The sequence below is a fragment of the Cebus imitator genome, unplaced genomic scaffold (genome assembly GCF_001604975.1).
Source record: "Cebus imitator isolate Cc_AM_T3 unplaced genomic scaffold, Cebus_imitator-1.0 Scaffold207, whole genome shotgun sequence".
Taxonomy (NCBI): Eukaryota; Metazoa; Chordata; class Mammalia; order Primates; family Cebidae; genus Cebus; species Cebus imitator.
The window spans coordinates 883,543-900,948 of record NW_016107522.1 but is presented as its reverse complement, the minus strand read 5'-3'; the positions used below and the strand labels follow the sequence as shown (position 1 = coordinate 900,948).

General features: G+C 39.0%; 1 protein-coding gene across 1 annotated transcript in view; it reads right to left on the bottom strand.

The window, feature by feature from the left end:
* Positions 1-17,406, bottom strand: part of UGGT1 (UDP-glucose glycoprotein glucosyltransferase 1) — a 119,364-nt gene that overhangs the window by 79,339 nt on the left and 22,619 nt on the right. The window contains exons 5-11 of the mRNA XM_037745657.1: positions 13,997-14,191; positions 12,395-12,491; positions 11,343-11,421; positions 7,612-7,712; positions 6,793-6,892; positions 4,887-4,947; positions 586-677 (exon numbers count right to left, since the gene is read on the bottom strand). Of these exons, the coding sequence (XP_037601585.1) occupies positions 586-677; positions 4,887-4,947; positions 6,793-6,892; positions 7,612-7,712; positions 11,343-11,421; positions 12,395-12,491; positions 13,997-14,191 (725 nt within the window). The remainder of the gene's footprint in view (positions 1-585; positions 678-4,886; positions 4,948-6,792; positions 6,893-7,611; positions 7,713-11,342; positions 11,422-12,394; positions 12,492-13,996; positions 14,192-17,406) is intronic.

The following is a 17,406-nucleotide window of genomic DNA, read 5'->3' as shown; positions in this document are numbered from 1 at the left end:
TTTTTTTTAAGACGGGGTTTCACCATGTTGGTCAGGCTGGTCTTGAACCCCCGACCTCAGGTGATCCGCCCACCTTGGCCTCCAAAGTGCTTGGATTACAGGTGTGTGCCACCACGCCCGGCCAGAAATTTTTGTATTTTTAGTAGAGACAGGATTTCACCATGTTGGCCAGGCTGGTATCAAACTCCTGACCTCAGATAATGTGCGAGGCTCGGCCTCCCAAAGTGCTGGGATTACTGGCGTGAGCCACCATGCCCACTCAAAGATAGTATTTTTTAAAAATCTACTTCACACTGTTCCAAAAGCCAAAGCACCTGTTCTTTTCTGTGTTCCCATGGTTAAGTGGAAAAGTATATCTAAAAGGGCAGCCTCTGAAAACACTCAGGCCTTGAACACAAGATGGAGACATGTCATCCTGCCCATCCTAGTCACAGCATATGCCCACTACCCATTTCCACCCAGCTGGGCCTGGTAAGCCATCAAGCTTTCCATCATGCCATACCAAGAAGGAATGGCAATATGAACATGTCACAAGGAGCTACACATTACAAAAACTTTTCAGAGAATGAAAAATATTATCCATACCTGAATATATCCTGTGTATCTAAATCAATGTGAAGTCCATTGATGAAGAGAGCTGAATCTCCAGGTTGTAATCCTAAAGTTCCCTTGAAATACTGAAAAATTTTAATAATTATTAAGGAGCTGTGAGAGAATATTTTTTTAAAAATTTCAGTGTTTCTGGGCTTCACTATCTTTACAAATCTTGGCAACCTAAGGCAGGGCTAACACTTGCTTCAAGGTGCCATTGTGATTCAATGGCAAGCAAGACAGGGATAATACCTTAGTGTATAAATATTTCAAAACACGTTGTATGCCACAAAAACATCCAAGTTTTACTTCTTGATTTTAAAAAGAAGAGAAAAAAAAGGAGATCATGGAAAAGTATATCACTTGAAAACTGGAATTTCTTCCAAGAGAGAGAATTCGTATTTACTTACACCTGGATGCGTACACAGCACCCTCAGATGATAACAAAGACGGACCTGGGCCAGGCACAGTGGCTCACATCTGTAACCCTAGCACTTTGGGAGGCCAAGGAGGGTGGAGCACAGGAGGCCAGGAGATGGAGACCAGCCTGGACAACATGGCAAAATCCCGTCTCTACTAAAAATATAAAAATTAACCAGCTACGGTAGCGTGCGTCTGTAGTCCCAGCTGCTTGGGAGGCTAAGGCATGAGAATCGCTTGAATCCAGGAGGTAGAGGCTACAGCTGAGCTGAGATCACGCCACTGCACCCCAGCTTGAGTGACAGAGCAAAACTGTCTCAGAAAAAAATAAAAGATTGACCCTGAGCTGCTGAATACGGTCATATCTACTTCCAGGTATGGATGATGGTAATATAGATGGGTTCATTTTGGGAAAATTCATCAAACTAATGACTGAGGATTTGTGTACCTCTTTGTATGTGTTTCATATAAAATGTATGCATTTTGGGCCGTGCACGGTGGCTCTTGTCTATAATCTCAGAACTTTGGGAGGCTGAGGCGGGGGCTTACCTAAGGTCAGGAGTTTGAGACCAGCCTGGCCAACACGGTGAAACCCCGTCTCTATTAAAATTACAAAAAATTAGCTGGGCGTGGGGGCAGACACCTGTAATTCCAGCTATTCAGGAGGCTGAGGCAGGTGAATTGCTTGAACCTGGGAGGCAGAGGTTGTAGTGAACCAAGATCGTGCCACTGCACGTCAGCCTGGGTGACAGAGCGAGGCAACGTCTCAAAAAATATGTGTGTGTGTGTGTGTGTGTGTACATAAACACATTTTGGCTGGGTGTGGTGGCTCATGCCTGTAATCCCAGCACATTGGGAGGCTGAGGTGGGCAGGTCATGAGGTCAGGAGTTCAAGACCAGCCTTACCAAAATGGTGAAACTCCATCTCTACTAATAATACAAAAATCAGCCAGACATGGTAGCGCACACCTATAATCCCAGCTACTTGGGAGGCTGAGGCAGGAGAACTGCTTGAACTGGGAGGCGGAGGATGCAGTGAGCCAAGATCACGCCACTGCAGTCCAGCCTAAGGGACAGAGCAAGACTCTATCTCAAAAAAATAAAATAAAAAACAAAAATAAAAATATGTATATACACACACATTTTATGCTTTAATAAAATGTCTTACTCAAAATAAAGACTCCATGAAACAGCAATACAGTATAATTTTGTCTTCCTTAGGGGGAAAAAGGCCCTAACTTTAAGATAATATTTGATATTTTTATTTTGGAAATTCAAAAGTAAAAACTCTCAATAAGGTTTTTAAATTTAGTAAACATTTGAGAAACATTTATTCTTCATATGTACTTAACTAATATCTCAGATGTAAAGATTAAGGAAATCTGGGGTAAAGATAGTTAATTGAACATAATAAATTTTTCCCTCCTGAAACTCTATTGAAATGTAAGCAGAGGGACTTTTCTAGTTATAAATCCACAAGGACAAAAAGAACAGGTAAAAAAAAAATAGCCACCAAATTTTGGAAGCTGGAAGAGAGGTGGGTAAGGAGTTACTGTCCCAGCAGATCTGAGAAAGCTGAATGCTAAGCTAACAACAGGAAAGGTCAACAAGAAACCTATGTCACCCTGTAGAATTCACCAACTTCACCAAAGACTGGCAGCACACTGGATATGTACAAAGGGTGATTATCAGCTAAACAACAAGTTCTGATATAAAGACAAAATCCTCCAGCCCCCCAACTGATTTCCCTCAGCCAAATGCTGCAGTCAGTGCTCCCCCTATTCCGGCAAAATGAAGGCTCATTCCCTGGAAAAGATCAAAACAGAACATCTGTGGACAATGGCATATTGAGCACACAGAGGAAAGGGACCCCACAAAGAAAACCGGGAATCAAAGCCAAGTCACCAAATACTCTTCCCTACTTTGTTTCTACTGCTCTAGCAAACAGATTTCACCCTCCAGACGGAAGACTGACAGATCCTTTTCTGGAGACTGACAAACACTGACCAACCCAAAAGAAAAGGGACAAAGTTACTGTCATTGGGGTTCCCTAGGAAATGGTCACAACAGAACACCCTACATAATTAGGATAAAAAAGCCACATAATTAGGATTTCCAACCAGGTCCTCAGTGCCTCACTCTGAGTGTGATCACTGGACACCTGAGGAAGGCCTCCACCACTAAAGAGGCCAAAACCCAAAAGCAGCTTAAGAGGAAACAGATTTTGCAGACAGAAAACACAAGCACCACTGTCTTCAGAGAGACATAGGAACACCACAAAAAGAACAACAGAAACATTTGAAAATTAAATACTTGGCCGGACGCGGTGGCTCAAGCCTGTAATCCCAGCACTTTGGGAGGCCGAGGCGGGTGGATCACGAGGTCAAGAGATCGAGACCATCCTGGTCAACATGGTGAAACCCCGTCTCTACTAAAAATACAAAAAATTAGCTGGGCATGGTGGTGTGTGCCTGTAATCCCAGCTACTCAGGAGGCTGAGGCAGGAGAATTGCCTGAACCCAGGAGGCGGAAGTTGCGGTGAGCCGAGATCGCGCCATTGCACTCCAGCCTGGGTAACAAGAGCGAAACTCCGTCTCCAAAAAAAAAAAGAAAATTAAATACTTGACAACTAAAGGAAAAAAAATACAAACAGGCTGAAAACTCTTCCCAGAAAGTTTTTTGTTTTTTTTTTAAAAAAGAATAGGAAAGAAAAGACTTTTAAAATTCAAAGGCCAAACGAGACAGAGGTGCAACATTTTAAAAAATAAAGAAATAAAGAAATAAATATCTCTAGGAAAAGAGGAAGATAAACCAGAGAAAAGAAATACAAAGAATTCAAGAAAATTTCCCAAAACTAAAGGATTTTCCAGATTTTAAGGGCCCACCAACCATCCAACAGCAGAGATTTTTGAAAAACACATATAATTATGAAATTTTAGATTACTAGAGTCCAGCCAAAGGTTTTTGAAAAACACATATAATTATGAAATTTTAGATTACTAAAGTCAAAGAAAAGATCCTAGAGAGATCTTACACAAGGGCTTCAGACTTCTCAACTGCCACAATGGAAACCAAAATTCCAAGGGGCGATGCCTTGCTTCAAAGTTCAAAGTGACTTCCAACCTAGAATTGTATAACCTGCCAATATTGTACAACCAGCTATCAATAAAAACAAGTAGAAACTTGATTTCTTGGAATTTCAAATTTGCCTCCCAGGCAACTTTTCTCACAAAGAATGATGTGCTGTACCAAAATAAGGAAATAAACCCAAACCAAAGAAGACATGGAATCAAGGAACAGAGAATCCAACAAAGGAGGTTAAAGAAAGGTCCCAGGATGATGACCAGCATGCGCTAGGCATAAACAGCAACCAGTCCACGTCAGACCACAGCAAAGCCAGATAAAATCACAACATCCAATGTGGGGAAGAGGGCGGAGCAGTGCCAATATGGAACAGTGGTGGGACACAGAGGGAGAGGCAGTGAAAGAAAGTTAAGCCTCATCGTTTAACTAGGAGACCAACATACACAGTCTGAACATAAAAAATAAAGTATCAACGTAAGCTAGAATTCTGGAGAGAAATATCAGAAGAATCGGCTAAATGTTGAAAATGAATGTCTTCAGGAACGGGTTGAGACAGGGTAGGGGCACTGCTTTCCTAAACAACACTGTAACACCATTTCATGCTTTCAGTTAGATGCATACTGAACTTCAATTAAAAACTGAAAATACAAAGATCACAGAAATAAAAACCATATCAGCGTCTTAGATAAAAGAAGACTGACACTGTTAAATGCAGCTGATTTAAACCCAGATTTCCTTATGTTTAAAGATAGAATACAAAACAGGAGTCAACATTTTCCATCGGTGAATACCTTCTGATTCTCTTCCACTTCGGTTCTAAGTTCTGAGCTCACAGCTGTTTTTGTTATTGCTCTAAGGAAATAAAAACATGAGTGCTTGGCTTAATATTTGATATAAAGTCGTCAATTTCCATATTCTTAAATATGAAACACATTATTCAATAAATTAGAAAAAATTAAATGGAAAAAACCTTAAATCTTTATAATTGATAAGTACATTTCTTTCTTGGATGTGTGTATTTTTTGTAAGATACAAAATCAAAGAAATGTAGCAGCCATAGCATTATAAAATGAGTGCACTCGTTTCCAAGTTCTTAAACATATGCACCCTATTTCTATATATGATCTCTACTACTCACAGACTAAAGGATAATGTTGAACACACCAAGGCAGCAGATTGCTCTTCCCACTTGAGCACTTATGATGGAGGTGGAATCATTCATGTATACTTTCAAGCAGTATGCTGGACTAAATGAGAATTTACTACGTGTTGCCTAAGTCCCAAATAAACAAACTTAGTTATAAAATATCTAACATCAGAAGTCAAAACACTTAATTCAGCGACTCAAGAAAACTGGAAACCATTTAAGTCAATAGTTTCTAAAACTGTGGCTTTTAAAACAATCTTGCTGGCCGGGTGCAGTGGCTCATGCCCATAATCCCAGCACTTTGGGAGGCCAAGGCGGGCGGATCAGGAGGTTAGGAGTTCGAGACCAGCCTGGCCAACATGGTGAAACCCCATCTCTACTAAAGATACAAAAAATTAGCCAGGCGTGACGGCGTGCACCTATAATCCCAGCTACTCTGCAGGAGATGGAGGTTGCAGTAAGCTGAGATTGCGCCATTGCACTCCAGCCTGGGTGACGGGGTGAGACTCCATCTCAGAAAAAAACAAACAAAAAAAACAGTTTGCCTTGCATTTATGAGATGTGGAGCAATATTACAGAATTGAAAGCAATGTCAGAAAGCTTACAAACAAAATATTTTTTCTTGAGATGGAGTTTTGCTCGTTGCCCAGGCTGAAGTGCAATGGTGCAATCTTGGCTCACTGCAACCTCCACCTCCCAGGTTCAATCGATTCTCCTCCCTCAGCCTCCCAGGTAACTGTGATTACAGGACCCTGCCACCACAGCCGGCTAATTTTTCGTATTCTTAGTAGAGACAGGGTTTCGTTATGTTGGCTAGGCTGGTCTCAAACTCCTGACCTCAAGTGGTCCACCCACCTCGGCCTCCCAAAGTGCTGGAATTACAGGTGCGAGCCATCACGGCTGGCCCACTTCCCGCTTCAGGACACCAGACAAGGCCAGGAGATCACCTGAGGTCAGGAGTTTGAGACCAGCCTGGCCAACATGGCAAAGCCCTGTCTCTACTAAAAATACAAAAATTAGCCAGGCCTTGGCCTCCCAAAGTGCTGGGATTACAGGCGTGAGCCACGACACCCAGCCCAAAAAAAATCTTATTCTGTCACTATGAACCAGTCACTTAGCCTCTATGAGTCAGTTTCTTCAAGATTCAATAAGATGACATACATAAAACCTTTCAGGAAGAAAACCACTATGGTGTGGGATAGACTCTAGATTAGTTATTTACATAAGTAAGACTCATCCAATCCTGAAAGACAAGTATTTTTCTTTCCATTCCACTGCTGAGGAAAATAAGGTAAAGAGAGGTTATTTACAAAGGTCACACAACTAATAAGTGGAAGTGGCAAGAACATAACCTAAATCTGTCACTTCAACCACACAATACATGGTCTTTCCATCTTTATGACACAGAGCACCATCTGCAGTAGTAGTGGTGGTGGTCATAAAGAATCTTAATTTTCTAAGCATTTTCATATTTTTATTACCTCATTTGGCAAGTGAACATGACAATAACTGGGTATGATGTTAAGGAGAAGAGCATTATTCTATATTACCTGGCTTTGGTAGGAAAATTTTGACTAAGATCCTTCATAACAACCAAAGCCAACTCAACAGGAGAAGCCAAGATTCGAGCAGCAGTCTGGAAACTGAGATCTGCAACGAAGTCAAATGTAATTAAAAGTGGATTAATCTAATGCAATGAGAAGCAGAAAAGAAAATTGTATTTACCTCCCACTCTTTTCTGGGTAATTAAGAATGTCTTAGAATGCAATCATTTCAGAGTGTGCCCATGATTTAATTTCAGGTTTTATTCACTTCAAAGATCCCTGAGGGTTCAATTGAGCCATTTCTGATATATCTGCAGAAAACACTATAGCAAACTCGAATGCATGTAGCAGAGGCTAAACCAGACCCAAGTCCTTTTCTTTTTTCTAATTTGTGATGTAAATACATCACAAATACAGCCTTAAGACTCTCAGTAAATTATGTCAGGAAAAGACTTGAAAACCAGTTCTTTGGACAGAAAAATACACACACATCCTACCACACTGACACGTCTTTAATGCTCTGTAGATAAACAGCTGAAGAAATGTATATACATAGGAACTTAAAGACTAGGACCTATTACAAGTTTACGTATGGTCACACAGAAATTTGCCACATGTTTATATATATTACTTCCATCTAGTGTTATCTGTTACAAAAGGACTTCCTTTCTTCCCTGATTAATCATAAGTAATCACTCTTATCCTTAAAATCTGAGGCACCCTCAGAATCACGTACTATATACTATTAAATTCAAATTTTGCATTTTTTAAAGCCACAAAACTTAGCCAAAAAGTAGGACAATGATCTCTCCCTGTTTTCATTACCTTGCAACTGCCAAACTTTTAATGGTGCCATTTCATTGGTGCTCTCTACAAGATGCTTTCTCAGTTCTTTCAACTGTCCCTCCAGGTCAGGGTGCAGGTCTCTAAAAGAAACATAAAAATCAGTCCTTTTCATTATTTTTTCTTTCCCAGAGCACAAGAAGAAGTAAACCACCTTTATCTTCATGGTTTTCCTCTCCCAACCCTAGGAAAGTTTCTATGCTATAGGGGAAAAAATAAAGTATAATTATTTCTTCTTAAAAAAAAATACAGAAAATTAGAAGTTAGTTTAAAAATCATAAAATTTATAGAAAAATTTCTAGAATAGTGATTCCCTATGAGGTAGACAAGGAGACTGAGAGTGGTTAACAAAAGACTTTTCAGGCCAGGTGTAGTGGCTCAAGCCTGGAATCCCAGCCACTGAGGAGGCCAAGGCAGGAGGAACACTTGAGCCCAGGAGTTTCAAGTTAGCCTGTGCAAAACAGCAAGACCTTGTCTTTTTTTTTCTTTTTTTTTTTTTTTTTTTTTTTTTTTTTTTTTTTTTTTTTAAAGGAACAAAGGAAGCTTCAGCTATAACTGCAGTGTTTACTGACCTGTTTTATTTTTTGTTTGGTTTCTTTTGTTCTTAAAGTAAAATAAAGCTTATACTGGGGGGGGGGAAAAAAAGAAAACAATAAATAGTTCTACAGAACAGAAAAGCAAGTATGATAACAACAATCTATTCTGGGTTGTAAGTATGTGGGAATATATTCTCCTCCATGCTTTTGTGAATCATTTTAATCTCTCAAAGTAAAACTGAGGGGGAAAAAACTGCTGCCAGTCCCAAAATGAATTTCTTTTAGCCTACATGCTCATAAATCTTTTAGTCACATGAATACAATTCGGGCTAATTATAGTTACTGGGTTTTATCTTTAAATATAGCATATTCCACCATAGTAAAAGAGAGGTGATCTGGGGCAGGGATATAACATTTACATTAGACAGATAGGTGGCTAGTAGATTACTTTTGTCCTTTAAATGCTATAAACTCAAAATTTCTTAATACAACATACAGAAATTAAACTTCCCTGAGACTGTTCACTGTCCGTCCAACCCATTTCCAGTCAGTTACTACAGGTTGAGCAACCCAAATCCAAAATTCAAAAGCCAAAATCCTCCAAAACCCACTAAATGTCAATATGACATTCAAAGAAAATGATCATTGGAGCATTTCAGATTTCACATTTTCAGACCTGGGGTGCCCAACTCATAAGTATCATGTAAATATTCCAAAATTGAAATCTGAAACTCTTCTAGGGTAAGCATTTCAGAAAAAAAGACACTCAACCTGTACAAACTCTTGAATGCCAAAAAATGAGGCCAGGCGCAGTGGCTCACACCTATAATGCCAGCACTTTGGGAGGTCAAGGTGGGTGGATCCCTTGAGCCCAGAAGTTCAAGACCAGCCTGGGCAACATGGTAACACCCGATCTCTACTACAAATACAAAAACTGAGATGAGAGGATCACCTGAGCCTGGGGAGGTCAAGGTTGCAGCAGGCCATGATGGCACCACTGCACTCCAGCCTCGGTGACAGACTAAGAACCTGTCTCAAACAAACAAAAAAATAAGATCCAATTACTTTGGAAAGCAACTATGCTCACCACTGTACCACCAACGCACCTAAAGATCCAATTACTTTGGATAGCTAAATATCTATTCTGAATGTCTAAAAGGTAAAATAGCCTCAATATTCTATATAATACCTTTGTGCTATGAATGCATAAAATCATAATGCTACCAATATAAACATAAACAACATAAATGTGAAAAAGGATTCTGAAGCTGGGAGTGGTGGCTCCCACCTGAAATCCCAACACTTTGGGAAGTCAAGGCAGGACAATCCCTTGAACCCAAAGTTCAATACCACCCTGGGTCACACAGCAAGACTCTATCTCTACAAAACATTTAAAACTTAGCCAAATAATAAATAAATAAATAAAACTTAGCCAGGCATGGTGGCATACACCTGTAGTCCCAGATATTCGAGAGGGTGAGGTGGGAAGATCCCTTGAGCCCAGGAAGTCAAGGCTGCAGTGAGCCACGATTGTGCCACTGCTCTCCAGCCTAGGTGACGGAGCAAGGCCCTGTCTCAAAAAAAGTTTTTTAAAAAGGATTCTGGAAGCCTAGGTCAAATAAAAATAGAATATAATTATATTCTAATGAGGCCAAAACTGATGTTAAACAAGAAGAAATGTATGTATGTGTAGAATGAACTCAACATGTAATTCAATGTAAACTGAGATATCTCTTCTAAATTGTTAATCTGGTGGCCAAATGTAAGAGCTGAAGTATATAAAACTGAATCTAGCATATCATACACTATTTCTACATGATCACTTTCTCTCTCTCTCTCTATCTATCTCTCTCTCTCTCTCTCTCTCTCTCTCACACACACACACACACACACACACACACACACACACACTCCTAATAAAAATTTCCAGATAAAGTAGAATTCAGGGCTCTAAACAATTATCAAGAGGGAAATAACTACAACTTTTAGAATAACAGCTAAGAAGACTTTCCAGCTATAAAATACTATGATGCATTCATTAAATGATTATGGAATTACAGAATTTTTAAAAATACCATTCCCCTTCACATAAAGCAAATTCTAATAAAATGTTTTCTTCTGGGCCAGGCACCATGGCTCATGTCATGGGATTCCAGCACTCTGGGAGGGTGAGGTGGGCAGATCACTTGAGACCAGGGGTTCAAGAGCAGCCTAGCCAACATGATGAAACCCTGTCTCTACTAAAAGTACAAAAATTAGCCAGGCATGCTGGTGGGTGCCTGTAATCCTAGCTACTCAGGAGGCTGAGGCAGGAGAATCATTTGAACCTAGAGGGTGGAGGTTGCAGTGAGCCGATACTGCATCAATGTACTCCAGCCTGGGTGACAAAGCATGACTCCGTCTCAAATAATAATAATAATAATAATAATAAAATGTTTTTTCCATTGAGCATGTATAAAATTTACTACATCTATTTTTCATTTTTGCTCAGACTATGTTTGAAAAAAACTTTTAAATACATTTTTCTCCTGTAAAAATATTAAGTGAAACAATTCAATTTCTCCTATTACAGCAATCAAAAAATGGTATGTAACTTAATGCCACCAACTGAGAGGCAAGAAAAAGAAACGCACTTAAACTGTGGACAGGTAGCCAAAGTATCAATTAAGAATAATGTGGGACTGGGCACGGAGGCTCATGCTTGTAATCCTAGCACTTTGGGAGGCTGAGGCAGGTGATCACAAGGTCAGGAGTTCCAGACCAGCCTGGCCAGTATGGTGAAACCCTGTTCTACTAAAAATACAAAAATTAGCCAGGCATGGTGACAAGCACTTGTAGTCCCATCCTCGGGAGGCTGAGACAGGAAAATCGCTTGAATCCAGGAGGCGGAGGTTGCAGTGGGCCAAGACAGCACCACTGCACTCCAGCCTGGGCAACACAGCAAGACTCTGTCTCAAAAAATAAATAAATAAATAAAAGTGCTTCAGCATAATAGGAAATCATAAACTGTAGCATAAACTAAGTGGTTGATTTTCCACTTTAGGACTGCATACATAAAGTACTGTTAGGAGATAGGTAAGTCAGACAGTAATGAGTAAGATGACGCTTAAAATGCAAGAAAGCCTGGAGGCTCAAGGAAAATGAGGGCATCTCCCAAAATACACAGAATATACGTACCTTAATTTTCCAAAGAGGAAACCCTGAACCTCATCAATAGGATCATTTTCGCCAATCACTGTGGTGTTTACCTCAGTTCCTATGAAAAAAACAAAAAATATATGTTTCTAATAATTGCTCAGATTAGAAACAAAAATGTTACTAGTCTCATGAACTTCATAAAATTGAATAATATGAAAAAAATCGGAAACCCCTGAAATTATACCATTTAAAATGCTGAGTATCACGATACCCTTTGGCAATAGTTCTTGAAACAAACAAAATAAATGCATTTTAATATCTCCCGTGTTCCTGGATAAAGAATACATTTTCCCCTTAAACTTTGGAAAATTTTATATGCTAAAAATTTCAAAATTAATAGTTTTAAACATTATGAACAAAGAATTTTCCAATTACCAAAATTCTGAAGAATTTATAATTAGTCAAACTTAATCCTAAATACAATTATTGAAGAAAACAGGATGAGGTAGTAGGTTATTTTCCATTTACTATACTACTCAGATTTATTTTTTTATCTTTAAAATGAGCTTAAAAGAAAGAAAAGATAGCACATAAAACTTGTCGAAATAATAAACTCAAAACCCTAGAGTTTTACAACAGAAAATATCCATAGTAAAATGTTCCATGTACAGAAATAATAAGCAACATAAAATTGTTTGTTAAATATAGGATAGTTTAAGATTTCATGTTGGAGTCACAAATGAATGGCTATTTGTAAACTGATAACATCAACAATAGCTGCTATTTAATGAACATTTTTATGCAAACCAATGTGCCAGGTTCTTTTGTTGTTATATATTTTTTTCAGTGTATGAAAAACTTCTTTACTTACACATCTTACCCTTCCCAAATAATGGAAGAGACATGCATCATTACCTGCATTTTACACTAGAGAAAACTGGGACCTAGGTAATTTGCTTAAGGGTCACCCACTCACATGTAACAGAACCAGGATGCAAATATTCAAAATTCTATTACTTTTCATACAGAAACAAACTCCCTTTTAACTCATATTTGAAGAAAACACATTAGTCCTATTTTTACAAATTCACCTTTCACCTGAGTATCATCCTTGGCCTTGTACTCAGTGCTCTTAATGGCCAATTCCACACCATAGCCAGAGAGGTAAACAGGCTCCTTCCTGGGATTCTGCAAGAAAAGCAAGAATTCCACCATCACCACCTCACAGCGTACACGGCTTGACCATGCTAATGTTGCATCTAGCAGCCATTACCTAGGATTATGCACTCAAAATATCTTTAAATTGTTTTTTAAGGATATTAAATATATGGCTAAGAAAGCCCACTAAACAAATTTTTTTAGTTCAAAACCTACCAAAAAATCAAGAGTAATAAAAGCACTTATCTACCATTAAAATATTGATTATAAGTTTTAAGAATCAATTCAGACTGTGTATCTCTCTCCTTATAAAATCCTAGCCTCCTTTTATGTAGGCTGCTACAACTGTGAGACTGGAATTCCAAGGTAGAAGCAAAACCAGATGAATGGACAGCTGAAAAGGCTAAGGTCCCAAACCAAAAGAAATGGAGAAAGAGAAAAAGAAGTTGCAGAACCTACAAAGCAGGGTTATAAACTGATGAGTTCTCAATCCCAGAGGTGCTTTTTAAGGCCCATGGGAGTACAGTTTTTATTAAATTTAAATGCCTTCGAGCAGAGCTTGGGCTGACCAGATGTCACAGGCTCACCAGCATCCTGACTAAAGATGGCCCTTCAGATATTAACATCTATCCTAATAGCAATGGAGGGGATAGAGGGAGAGTTAAAAACTGGACTTCAAGAAAACTTTCTGCTTGTACAAATTTTCATGTAAAATGTTATGGCCAGGCACAGTGACTCACACCTATAATCTCAGCACTTTGGGAGGCTGAGGTAGGGAGATCACATGAGGTTAGGGGTTCAAGACCAGTCTGGCCAATGTGGTAAAACCCTGTCTCTACTAAAAATACAAAAAATTAGCCAGATATGGTTACACACACCTGTAAGCCCAGCTACTCAGGAGGCTGAGGCAGGAGAATCACTTGAACCCAGGAGGTGGAGGCTGCAGTGAGCCAAGATCAAGCCATTACACTCCAGCCTGGGCGACAGAGCGAGACTCCATCTCATAAATAAATAAATAAAATTTTTTTCTTTTTTTTGCATGAACTTAGTACTAAGCTTAATATGATACAGAAACTTTAAGGGCTAACAAACTTTACATTAAATATTTTAAATGACTAAATATTACACAGTCTTAAAAGCTTAATATTACATCAAGTCTACCTATGAAGACTCTGTTTAGAAAATCCTTCCAATTCAAGGCGGCAAAGAGAAAACAGAAGAAAAAAGGTTGAAAAAGAAACTGAATTCAACAGTCAGTTCCATAGTATGATGACCATTACTAAAGTCAGAAAAGATTATTTACATGATTCATTTTGAAATAAAATGTAAACTTTATCAAGCCACTTTTTTAGCATAAATGTTTTATTATATTTCTTCAGAATATGTACAAATAACAGACTCAATGAAACTACTGGATTTCTCAAGGAGTTCAAATAACTAGACTATTTTATAAAAAGGGAGATTATTAGCTTATGTTCTAAGGTCATGTTGGGCAAACTGTATTCAAAACAGGTGTAAAATAAGTCAATACTTACAAATATATAATGTCTGAATACATAACTGATTTTGCCTGCATTGCTTTTTGATATAAGTTGATGGTGAAAATTAGAAAATTCATCAGAGCCAATCTCAGAATAGAAAATCACCACTGGGCTTTCAGGATTAGATGAGGGATATCTGTGATCTCCTTTGAACAATAAAGGTTTGGGTCTGAAAATAAATAATAAAAACTTAAAATTTTATAAATAATTGCAAAACACTAAAAATGTCACAAAATATAAAGTTCTGCTATGAAAATTTAAAGATTATAAGCATCAATATGAAGGATAGCAAGATCTTAAATACTTTTCACTTACTATGATTACTATCGGGAATGAGTTTTATTTATTCATGATTAAAAAAAAACAAAAGTACCTTATAAAAAATACTAACTATAAAATGTAAACACTGGCCAGGCCCAGTGGGTGATGCCTGTGATCATAACTAAGACAAACCTGGGCAACATGGCAAAACTTCGACTCTACAATAAATAACAAAAATTAGCTGGTTATGGAGGCGTGCACCTGTAGTCCCAGCCACCCAGGAGGCTAAGGTGGGAGGATCACCTGAGCCCAAGAGACAAGGCTGCAGTGCTCCATGATCATGCCACTGGACTCCAATTCCTAAACTACCAATTCCTAAAAAGGGAGAAAAAGGGACAAAAAAAGGACACATATTCAAATGACTACTAAAACTTGGGTACAACATAAATAATACGTTTGTTTGTTTGTTTATTTGGGAGATACGTTTGTTGGGAGTACGACATAATGTAATACGTTTGTTTGTTTGTTTGTTTGGGAGATAGAGTTTTGCTCCTGTTGCCCAGGCTGGAGTGCAATGATGCGGTCTCGGCTCACTGCAGCCTCCACCTCCCGGGTTCAAGCAATTCTCTGCTTCAGCCTCCTGAGTAGCTGGAATTACAGGTGCCCACCACCACACCTGGCTAATTTTGCATTTTTAGTAGAGATGGCATTTCACCATGTTGGCCAGGTTGGTCTCAAACTCCTGACCTCAGGTGATCTGCCAGCCTTGGCCTCCCAAAGTGCTGGGATAACGGGCACCAGCCACTGCACCCGGCCAATATAGTATGTTATACTATGTTATATTTTGAAAAGTCTCAGGCTGTCACCCAGGCTGGAGTCCAGTGGTGTGTGATCTCTCAGCTCACTGCAGCCTCGACCTCCAGGGCTCAAGGAGGGACTACAAGTACACATCACCATCCCTAGCTAAATTTTATATCTTTTGTAGACATGAGGTTTTGTCATGTTGCCCAAGCTAGTCTCAAACCCCTGGCTCAAGCAATCCACCCATCTCTGCCTCCCAAAGTTCTGAAATTATAGGTGTGAACCACCATAGCTGGACAAGTATATTTTTCTACCATATATATAAAATATGATTACCTTTTTATTTAAAAACATAAATAATGCAAAAAGCAGAGAATGACATCAAGCATATTACTTACCAATTTACTAAGTCTATTTCCTCTACTATTTTTACTACTATGATCTTCCTAATGAATGTTTTTGTTTCTGTGTTTGTTTTGGAATCAGGGTCTCACTCTGGTGCCCAGGCTAGAGTGCAGTGGCGTAAACACAGTTTATTGCAGTCTCTACCTCCTGAGCTAAGGTGATCTTCCCACTGTAGCTTCCCAAGTAGCTGGGACCGAAGGCGTGTGCCACAACACCCGGCTACTTTTTGGAGAAACAGGGTTGCACTTTGTTGCACAGGTTGGTCTGGAATTCCTGGGATTAAGCGATCCTCCTGCCTCAGTCTCCCAAAGTGCTGGGACTACAGGCTTGTGCCCCTAATGAACTTAATATTTCAGTTTTTCTCATAAATTTTAGAACTTTCCTCCAAAAAATTTACCTAAGGATGGCATCAAGATATTAATAGATCTTAATGCAGAGACTTTATGACCTACCAATCTCTATTATAATAAACCATATAATTCAGCAGAAAGCAAAGATATGAATAAGGATGCTAAATACAGCCTTATTGTAATGGGGGAAAAAAAGAAAATGACTTAAAATCCATCAGTAAGAGGTAAATTACCAATTATGGGACACTCTTACATACATTACGCATGTGTTAAAAATAATGAGGTACACCCGCTCATACTAAATGGAAAGATGCCTTTTATAAAAATAAAACTACCTACATGTATACATTTAAAACCATAGGAAAAAGTCTGAAGGTATATATGCCAAATCATTAAAAGTAGTTACCACCTCTCAGAGAGGAGACACTGTTGTTCTTTTCTTTATAAAGGTGTGCGTTATTGTTGTAGCAAATTGAAGTTTTTAAAAGAATTACAAAGCCACCAATTTTGTTTCCCCCAAGAGGGAGCACTACTGTATTACCATGCAGCTATTTCTGAATGTCCATGCTTTGACTCTGAGAAGGCTGGAACACACGCTATGCTTTTTGGTTGGCACTCTGAGTGAGAAGCACAAATGCCATTTGGTGGGCAGAGGATGGGTGCTGGGCAGACAATGTCACTAAAGAAGACCTACACCACTAACTGCCACTAGCAGTACTGACAGGGCAGGCCAACCCCACATAGAGATCACTGTTCTATCTATGAACTGCCTTAGAGGAGGTACAGGGGGCTTGCTGCCCTAGCTAGAGAGCAAAATGATACACAGTAGAGTTGTCTACCACAGGAAACCTACCACTGGGCAAAAAAGCTGGTACGATAGTTACCAAATTAGTATTCAAATCAAGCCTGCAATTATCTTTCAAATATCCTCCTTTGTCTAAAACTAATTATATCCTGAGAGATCATTATCATTAATATCATTACTTCAGGCACTGGCTTTAATACACATAGTGTTCCTTACTAAGCTAAAGACAAAGCCTATGTCATTGCTCAGATACAGTCATTACTAAATAACAACAGTTAATACCAAATACTTTTATTTCCATTTTGAAATAAGATTAGGAAAGTAATTTCTTTCACAAAACTACTTTAAGTGATAGAGCTGAGATTCAAATCTAGTCAGTCTGGTTCCAGAAGCCATACTTTAAACCACTATACCTAATAATACAAAACAGATGAGAAAATCAGAAGGTAGACTAAATACAGAAGCAGCACTGGAAATGCATATGAAAATAAACACAAATTCATGTGTGGTGGCTCACGCCTATAATCCCAGCACTTTGGGAGGCCGAAGTGAGCAGATCTTGAGGTCAGGAGGTCGAGACCAGCCTGGCCAACATGGTGAAACCCCGTCTCTACTAAAAATACAAAAATTAGCTGTGAGTACTGGTGCATGCCTGTAATCCCAGCTATTTGGGAGGGTGAGGCAGAAGAATCGCTTAAACCAGGGAGTCAGAGGTTGTAGTGAGCCGAGATCGTGCCACAGCACTTCAGCCTGGCAATAGAGCAAGACTCTGTCTCAAAAAA